Source organism: Apium graveolens, chromosome 10, assembly GCF_009905375.1.
Source record: "Apium graveolens cultivar Ventura chromosome 10, ASM990537v1, whole genome shotgun sequence".
In the NCBI taxonomy this organism is placed as follows: domain Eukaryota; kingdom Viridiplantae; phylum Streptophyta; class Magnoliopsida; order Apiales; family Apiaceae; genus Apium; species Apium graveolens.
The window spans coordinates 220368704-220379314 of NC_133656.1; the positions used below are offsets into that span (position 1 = coordinate 220368704).

Here is a 10611-nt window from a genome sequence, read left to right on the forward strand (position 1 = left end):
CCTGACTTTTTTTTATATATTTTTTAAAATAATTTGACCGTACAGATTACTATTTTCAAATTCACTTTGTAGGTACATAATAGCTATATTATCTACTATAATTGGGAGTAAATTACAAAAGTAATCAAGTGTCCAAAATTATACTACTCTTATTATTGGGAAAAAAACACACACAAATGAGTCATTTAGGTCAGCGCAGACCCAAACTGACCATAACACATTGCAAACACAAAAAACAACGTAATAAATTAAAATCATATCTAATACTTACTTTCTCACTTTCTGTTGTGTGTTACCACAAGTCCATAAGCCTAATCAACTTTGGCGGCTGGCGGGCGCACGCCCAACTTGACTAAGTCTTTGTCCGCACTCTTGGCCCATTCCCCAAATACGGGCCTATTATAATTTCTATGTTTCAATTCTAAGTTAACCCAATTGTTTCAATCTCATTACATGTTTTCACAAAGATACAAAACCAAACCCGGTCCGGCCCATTGTATTTCAAATTGGGGAATATCTTTTTGTGCAAGACAAGTGATATATATGCAACTGATCTAGTACTAGTAGTCTCCTGTTCGATCTCTCTCAAATCTAATTCAAGCCCTAGCTCTCACATTACATCTCAAAAGGTAATCTTTTATCCCTTTAGCTCTCTCCTTTATATATTTATGTTCATTTTATTGTGTCTAAATTTATTCCTTAATTTTGTATTTTTTTAACTAATCTTCGTAATTTTATCTAATTGTCTTTGAACTTTATTTGATGGATGAAAATTAAGTATTGGATAATGCTTGCGAGGTGTTTGATAAAAGTCCCGTGAGAATTTATTCCGGACAGTAATAATTCTACTTAGCTGAGGAAAATGTGTAAAGTAACATGATTAGTTGTAGAGATCTTTACAATTTAATCTTTTATTTTGAATTATATAGGATTTGTCGAGTTAAATCATTTACGAGTCTAATTGATTTTGATGATTAAGTTTCGAACTATACAGCCATTCTCTATGAAATTAATCTATATACATCCGTAATTGGAAGTATTTTACATTTATATTCTGAACATTATACTCTTTATCCATGAAGCTAGGAAATCATATTAGTAAGATTATTTAGCTTCTGCTAACTACCAACTGTAACTAGTACAATTTTAAGAGGTATCTTATCAAAGTGTTGGCAGATGCCACTGGGGGTTATAGAAAAGTTGATTCCGTAGGATAATAAAATATTAGTTTGGAAATCTTGTCAAACGTATTACAAAAAATTGTTAACAAATTTAAAAATAGTTCAACATTGTCTAAAAGATATGTTTAAATTAGTAAAATTTTCCCGATTCTATTGCTGAATAAAGAAGCTTAAGTGTTGTACAGATAAATCCTTATGTATTATGTTTGTAATTAGAGAAACAAGATTTAGTAGCTATGCTATGATGCTATTGTTAGTAACATAATAGACATGCCCACAAGTAATGTGTTACATTCATTGTGCTGACACAATCTCAACACAACTTTTTTGTCAATGGATCAAAGTTTTAAATTCCTATGATCAGCTTAGACCAATGATTTCGATACTAATCTGAATGAAATTTGAACAGGCATGGAAAGGCTTCATAGGATGTTCGCAGGTGCTGGGGGTGCATTAAGTCACCCACCAGCAGATGCACCAACTCTAGATTCATCGGAGCAAGTGTACATTTCTTCCCTAGCCTTGCTCAAGATGCTTAAACATGGTAAATACATGTTAGGTCTATGAAGTATATGATCTCCTAACTCGTTTAGGGTTTGATGGTATCTATGAAAGCATACTAATTGGTTTATTAGTTTGTTTATCAATTTGTGATTATTATTATTTTTTTAAAATTGGATAATATATAGGTAGAGCAGGAGTTCCGATGGAAGTCATGGGATTGATGCTGGGTGAATTTGTCGATGAGTATACAGTTCGTGTAGTTGATGTGTTTGCAATGCCACAGAGTGGTACTGGAGTTAGTGTGGAAGCTGTTGATCATGTTTTTCAAACTAACATGTTGGATATGTTGAAGCAAACAGGAAGGTAATAATTCTTTTCCATAATATACTTCTTCTGACTAGTTTATTTTTTTAGATTTCCCTCTTTCTCTTGTCTTTGTCGCAGTTCATGTAGATGCTTGTATTTGATTTTCTTTGGAAGAAAATGCTGAACTGAACATGACATTATGACCTTACACATAACTTCTATTATTAGCTCCAAAAACTAATCTCTTAGTAGCTAGATTAATGATGATAAAAAATAAGACATCAAATTGTGATGTGTGAATGTGATCTACTTGGACGTATATTTTATCTACACTGAATGGTAAGATTGAAGGCTTTGCATATTTATAATGACTAGAGAATAACTTAATGTGTTTGTGAACATATAGTCAGAGATGCCAATGTTTCTTTGACCCCGGGTATGACTAATCATGTAACACGGTGTTCCTCTTAAATCATTTTGCATAATATACCATGGTATAGTTGGCGGTGCAATAGGGGAGTTCTTTTGTTTCAGGATATTTGTTTTATTGTGATATTCAGTTGATTTTGTTCTTAAAAATCCATATTAAGGTCTTGCATTTAGTTTTGTCTTTATACTTTTCACTTTTCTTATGAAAAGTAATGATATGTTGGATAATTGTTAATGGAGGTCGTAGGTGTATAGGAACATATCTGATTGTTGTTTTTCCTTTAGAAACCTTAGATCTGTTTTATTGGATACTGTATGGTCTGTATAGTTGGGCAGTAAACTAGGATATTGGGATCAAGTTCATGCAGTTTCACTTCTATGTTTTCGTTTTATTTTCTGGTGTATAACTCATTTGGTTTGTTGTTTGTTTTTATTTTCTGATGTATAGACCTGAGATGGTGGTTGGATGGTATCACTCACATCCTGGATTTGGCTGTTGGCTATCTGGTGTGGACATCAATACTCAGCAGGTTATACCTACTATCTGTGGCTTGTATAGCTTGTTTATTTATTTTTTCTGAAACCGTAAAGCTCGTTTACTTGCAGCAGTATTTGATTATTAATTGTATATTAGCAGAGAATCGATAAAAGTGTAGTTTCTTTACTTGAGCCAAAAAAAATAGTGTTTTTCCTTTCATCTTTCACTTAATCTATTAATGGTCACAGAATTCATTCTTATGCAGCTATTAGCTTCTGGATTATCATTCAGTTTTAATATTATTAGCCAGCATTTGTATTATTTCTGTGACCCCTTTCTTTGTGAGATTTTCAAATACTTTGCATTTTTAATGTATTTTGTGTGTTATATTGTATCGACCCTTCAGTTTAATATATCATATGTGATTTGTATTTGGGTTTGATGAGAATACATTCCATATTTAGTTATTTCTGCATGTAAGATCTATCATTTTTGTGCAGTCCATTGCTCCTAACAAGTGAGGGATATGAATTATGCAAAAAAATGTTAATAGCAAAATAGAATTAAGAAACCCAAACTAGGATCTACGTGGTAATTAGAAATTTAATAATACAAATGCAATGGTACTGCTAGAGAATGGCAATTTTATAATGTGTTGATCATTTAGTAGTTAAGTCCAATGGTACCTGCTAGAAGATGATATTGTGTGCTAATTTTCTTATGTTTTTCTAATTTACAAGTTACCAGTATAGTCATATAGAAACAAATTATTAATTTCCCCTGAAATTTTAGGATATAAATATTGTTAATAGTTTAAAATTGAATGTGCTGACATAAGATGTGTGGCAGAGCTTCGAAGCCTTGAATCAAAGAGCCGTGGCTGTGGTGGTTGATCCTATTCAGAGTGTGAAAGGGAAGGTTGTGATTGATGCGTTTCGATTGATTAATCCCCAAACTATGATGCTTGGCCAAGAGCCACGACAGACAACATCGAATCTTGGACATCTTAACAAACCCTCTATTCAAGTGAGTGCGATATTTTTTTATTCCTCTGTCCTTCCTAGAACTTGTGGAGGCCAACTTTTATATTTAATGTGCATACCTGAACTGTTTGGCAGGCATTGATCCATGGGCTGAACAGGCATTATTACTCGATAGCAATTAATTACAGGAAAAATGAACTGGAGGAAAAGATGCTATTAAACCTTCACAAAAAGAAATGGACTGATGGATTGACACTGCAGCGGTTTGACATTCATTCCAAAACTAACGAGCAGACAGTTCAGGTTAGTAAAAGCAAATTAAGTTGAACACATCCCAGAAATTTCTGTTTTGGTTGTTATGTTTTTTATGAGAATAGATGTCACTGTTATGCTATTTGCACTCTACTCCGAGGATATGGGGTGTGGTATTTGTACACTTGACCCTCCTGGGACCCCACGTTCGAGTGGGACAGAATGGGTAGGTATGATTTGCTTTTTATTTGTTTGAGCAGTTGACCTTATCTGCAAGATCCCTTGCATGCTGTATTCTTCTTTTATGCTCTAGAATAGCTCGAGTTGGCTAAAAAAACTTATAGACAATGTTTGTTTGGAGGATGAATTGGGATAGTAAAATTTGCTTTCAGGTGATTGTGATGATTAAGTAGCTCATTGATTATATCATGATTAGCGATTCACTTCTGTAATATGAATATATGATACTTGGTTCAGCCAAGAATATGGTGTAATCAATCAAGATCTGTACAAGAATCATTAAGTTATAGTCACCTTCCATAAGGAAATCCCTTAGAAAGTACAATGCATCTGCAAGAACAATTTGATTTACAATATAAACACTAGCACAAATTGGTTTGGTTATTACAACTGACTACAATATATATCGATTAACTATAAGAAGATCCAAATTATTAGACCAGCCTCGCCATCATTGTAACTATTATAAAGGGTTAGATAATCCTAGGATTAAAAGTCATTAGTTTCTTGGAGATATAACCAACAAACATTACCATAAAGCATCAATGGATGTTTGTAGTGCTATCTTTTGTTCAATTCACCGATTACCAGCAAGCTTGGTTTATTGGTTTCCGCTGTTAAAGGTGTTTTACCTTTTAGCTTTCACAGCAACTATACTAATGCAGAAACATTAACATCATTGATGCTTATACAAGTGTAAAAGTAGTGCTTATATTGTTTTTTTGGTGTAAATGCAGGAAATGCTTAATCTAGCAATCAAATATAACAAGGCTGTTCAAGAAGAGGATGAGTTGTCTCCAGAGAAGCTAGCAATTGCTAATGTAGGGAGGCAAGATGCAAAGAAGCATCTCGAGGAGCATGTCTCCAACTTGATGTCTTCGAACATAATCCAAACCTTAGGTACCATGCTCGACACTGTTGTGTTCTAGAGTTTAGTGTTCTGGGTAACTTGTGATGTTGTGAGTCTAAAAGACGGGGTTTTTTATTATGTGGTTTTATTATGCCTCCTCTATATATCACATTAGAACTTTCGAATTGTACTCTCTTGCTGATTCGACTACTCTCCATCCGGAAAAATATATTAATTTTTTAGGTTTTGTACTGTAAGAATTTGTACAATGATTTAAGAAGCCAAACTCAGATCTGTAAAGTAGGTTCCCATTGAATTAAACCGTGTTACGACTTACTACTACCAAAAAAAAGATGTTCCCGTGAATTAAAATTCAAAAAGAATTGCAACCAAATAAAGAGTTCTCAGATACGGTAGATTTCTTGACTAGTCAACAGATGTTCCCATATCATTCGTCACGCGGGGTAATAAAGAACTGGTCTATCTTTAAATAGTTGAACTGAACATTATGGATGGACTTTCTGGGCCAAAGCATGTTCTTCTCATGCTAGGTAACCAACCTTTTCCTCCCATTGAATCTGAGCATTACAAGTTTACGACTAGTTTACATGCACACACATTATAGATACTAGCAATTATACACCGCTTCTTCTATTGAATTTTCACATCACAAGTTATTTCCCCACATCCGCACACATGTATGACTTGATATATATAGTTTGATACTTACACTCTTTTTTCCGTATAGTGGATGCCACTATCAATTATCACCCATGTGTAAAGTTATGAAAATGATAACTAGAAAATGAAAATTCATTGAAAAATTAGACATCTACCCTGGCTATAATAAAATTATTAAATTATGTTTTTAAGGTATGTGTGTCTATACTGGCCAGGGGCCATGGCACCATCAGCGTTGACTTTGAATATTTGACTAGCTGTACATGTATGACCACAAATGTCTTGTAACAAAACTTCATATTATATGAAATTTATGTACTTTATGTTGAGAACAAAATTTAAATTCTTTAATTGTGTATTTCTTGTTGTAATAGGATGAATACCAAATTATCACGTTTTTTGAAACAAGGACCTAAATATCATATTGAGAAATGCGATCTTAATTACTGATAGAATACGCTTTTCTCAAGGGACTATTTTGATATACATTTATGAGAATCGGATATCTCGACCTGAGATACATTTTTAAGGATCGGAATTTTTTCCCTAAAAACTAGAATATGTTTTTATTAACCGGTTATTTAAGACACCTTTGTGAGGAGATGGTATTTTTTCGAAAACCGTATCTTATTCAAATTATTTTTTACTTTTTTTGTTCAAATATGATTTTTTAAAAAAATAACATTTTCTAAGATAGTTTGACGAATAAAAATAATCAAAAATTGAACTTGTGGGAATATTAAAGGCAGTGACCAAAAGAGATTAATTACCTGGACGGTAACGAAAAATAGAATCTAAATATTATTCTATTACTGCATGTCAAATTCACAATATTTAAAATTAAATTAAAAATTTAATCGGATATAAATATCCTGTAAAAATAAGCCGGTGTGTAAATTTTTAAATAATTTTATTATTTGAATTAGTCAATCTATAACAAACTATAATGTTCAATTTCTACTATTAACATTTTATAAAAAATAAATTTATTATAAGATCAAAAATATACCACCTGGATTAGAATTACAAATTTTCTATAATTATATTTTTACCTGGTCTTCACATTTATACGGTTGAATTATAAAAAAATATTTGATAAATATGAATTTAAGTCGCACTAATAAAAAAAAATATTGTAGCCCTTAGAGACTCCAAGCCCAACTGATAATATCTTTGTTAAACTAAAATCTTGCTAACTTATTACACTAAAATATTGCTAAAATTTATTTTCCATTAAACTTATTATGATATATAATTAACGTAATCAACAACAAACAAATGATACATTGTTAGAATAAGGACAGAGAATCTGCAATCCCAATGATGCTTCAGCAAAGCATAAACTTTTTGGATGGACTAGTCAGAGAATAAAGCCACACAAGTTCAATAAATTAAAAAATGAGAAATAAATAATTTAAATATTTATGTATTATGCAGAGAACATAAACAGCGTTATTTTAAGGGGTACACGACCCTACGAGTCGATGACTGTGACAATATCAATCATTAATCTCTGTTTCATTATGCCCCTATCCCCTTTTCACTAATTTTTTGTAGTCAGAGAGAAAATTCAAACTGTATTCTATCTCTATTCACCTAATGCCACCTAATTTAGGCCTAAGGGTGCTTAATCAATTTCTACCCTATTTATTTATTTATTTGTTTTTGACAAAATTACTGCCCTATTCAATTGCCATACTACTAATTAAATTAAATTATAAAGAGGACACAAAGGAAGTTTCAAGTCCCTAGTCAACTGCCACGAGATACTCGCTAAATTGTTCTTTGTTACTGTTAATAATATTAAAAAATTCCAATACTTTACCCAACCAGTTACTCTCTCTCTTCCATTATATGTTTCATATTTTAACTTCTAACACTATTCAGGATAATCTATTTATTATTAATTTACGTCTAATTTATAAGATCAAATATAATTATGAGTGATTTTATTGAATTCGTATTTATAAATATTTTAATATAATGAAGTTTTTATATTTAATACTAATACAAATTAAAAATATTAACAATAAAAAAAATGTATTAATAAATGTATCCAACACAACTAGGAAACGTTTTTAGGGTTAGAGGGAGCTTATTTGTCTCCTACTAAAATATGTGTGTTTAACACTTATCTTGTCATGTTATTTGAATTTTTTTTAGGATAAATAAGTAACACGTGCATTTTTATGTTTATGAACTACGTTTCTGTGTATCGATTTCATAGGGAGAGCCGAGCAAAAAGTCGAATTAAAATTAAAACCGAACAGAAATTGGAGAAAATCAAAGTAAATTGAATCGAATAAAATCGATCTGAAATCGAAATAAAAACGAAAAATAAAAATCAAAACCAATATAAATGGCTCAGTTTCGGTTATATGTTTCAACCGAACCAATAAAAAACTAATTGAAATTAATAAATAAAGGTTATATTTTACATACATATATTATATATTATTTATATAAAATTATTTTACATAATTATTTATGACAATGCAGATTGCAGACTATATTTATAAGCGCACTTCAGCTACGTAAATTATGCATCAAATTAGAAAGAACTTGAAGGCATGTAGCACAGAGAATTTACCGGCAATGCTTTCGTGGCTATTTTTTTGGCCAAACTTTGAGCTTGAGGGCTATTCAGTCGCATATTATTACCCTATCAGCTGTTCACTCGTCACAGACTCACAGTCCTGAACTTCAGCAGTAGAACTCTCACATAATAATGTAATGTATCACTCATGGTTCTAAGATAAGTGCTATCATCTTTTTTAACAATCTGTTCTAATATTTGTATATATAATTTTTATTATATAACATTAACTTGTCTAATTTGTATATTGTTTTTTATTTTTATATTTAGTTATTTCCAAAATTTCGCATCGGATTAATGCGGGTCAAATGTGGGATAATTAAAGTCAAAATCGGTATTGCGTTGCAAAGGAGGGCATCTAGACGCGTTCATGATGCCTAGGACGCGCCCACTGTGATGAGAGTGTACACTGAAAAATGGTTTTGTGGCAAAGAAGTTTGGAGTACGTGCCTATGAGATAGGACGAGCCCTGTATGAATGGATTGTCATTTAAGCTTTTTACGAAGGTCAGGACGCGTCCTGTATTTGTGGAGTGTCATGAGAGGTATTTGCTGGACGAAAATATGGGTTTTCATGAAGGACAGGACGCGCCCAACGTCTTAAGACGAGTCTTATGTGTGATGAATGCATTCTTAAGGGTGAGTTTAGGACAGGGCACACATGGGAAGGAGCAATGGAGGTTTATTTCCACTAACGTATTTGTTACAGGTACTCTCTGAAGAACTCCCTCCTTGAGACGGTCAAGGAGGGGGATGTCCGTGAAAAACTAGAAGGCCTCCAGGGTTATGCCTGATGATTGAAGGCCTCCTCATGTATTCAACGGGTGTCCTCGTTGGGGATGCAGGGTTAACTTTGGTGTGTGCTTTGGGAACTCTGTTCTTGTATTCAACGGGTGTCCTCGTTGAAGAACTTTGGAGTCATCCTGCACTTTGCACCCAAGAGCTTGGGATCACCTGTCCTGTTATCTAGTAGGTTATTTTCATTCGGGGGACAGGGACGCGTCCGGCATTTGGGGTGAACCGTGGCTATACCTGCGTCCGTAAATCAAGGGAGATAGTTGTAGCGGAGTGTTATCCTTGCGCAGGGAGATGCACTATCCGTGAAGTCCTACGATTACGGACGAGCCTTGGGCCTTCGCGGTTGGCCCTCATAATTGGACATTCCTAAAGCTAGCGGAAGATGGATTCTGGATGGGATTCTACCGGGCCTAGAAATAAGAAGTCTAAGCCCATTAGATTTCTTGTTCCCCAAGAACTACGTCAGGGTTGATCCCTATATAAAGGGTACGTAAGCACATTGAGAGGGGTAAGAAGTTGAGAGCTGATAAGGGAGTCACCACTTACTCTGATCAATCTCAGCCCAAAACAACCACAAACCACCACACACCGCTTGATTTTCCGGCGAAGAACCACCGTCATAGATCTTAATTCCGGCGAAAAACCTCAATCTTTGTTGTTACCAAATTTCTCCGTCAACAAATTGGTGCTAGAAGGAGGGGTGTTGATTAAGATCATAATATTGGGAGGAAAAGATGTCTTACAATCATGATGGAAGTTCTTATGATGGAAGTGATAGCCGATCTGAAGGAGAAGGAGAGGGCGGCTACACTCGCCATGAACCCTATGTGCCCAGAAACATCGCAGATCCTCCGAGAGCTCCAGGTGTGGGAGGAACGCCTCCAGTTCTCATCAGCAACGCTGATATCTTGGAGCAGCTATACCGCATAGGGGATACTCTGAACAATTTTCATATAAGGCTGAGTACGGTGGAGCGTCGCAGGACGAGGAGGGGTCGTCATTTTCCCCGTCGCAGCCACGTCGTGGGGAAAGCACCAGTAGTTGAGGGGGATGCCCAGGCGAGCGGAGAAAACCCGCAAATCAATCCGCAATGTTTGGAATATTCTGATGATGTAGAGCCTATTGTGGAGCTTGTCGATGAGGACATTGATGGTAGAGAAAGGCCTCATCTCGGTAATCAGGTCGTACCACACCCACATAGGTCTGGGCGTACGATGGACAGGCGTCGTCATGCGGAAGATATTCAGAACCCAGATGAGGAAAGAAGAGATTTTTCAACCTTGAAGAGAAGGCTTGGCATAAGGTTGGGAGACG

At 34.4% G+C, this 10611-nt stretch overlaps 1 protein-coding gene across 1 annotated transcript; it reads left to right on the forward strand.

Moving 5' to 3' along the window:
* The first annotated feature begins 473 nt into the window (after positions 1-473).
* On the forward strand, positions 474-5483 carry LOC141693468 (26S proteasome non-ATPase regulatory subunit 14 homolog). The gene is made up of 7 exons (XM_074498574.1): positions 474-629; positions 1591-1725; positions 1871-2048; positions 2869-2950; positions 3748-3924; positions 4017-4184; positions 5111-5483. The coding sequence occupies exons 2-7, from the start codon at positions 1593-1595 to the stop codon at positions 5300-5302; spliced, it is 930 nt and encodes a 309-aa protein (XP_074354675.1). The 5' UTR covers positions 474-629; positions 1591-1592; the 3' UTR covers positions 5303-5483.
* The last annotated feature ends 5128 nt before the right edge of the window (positions 5484-10611 follow it).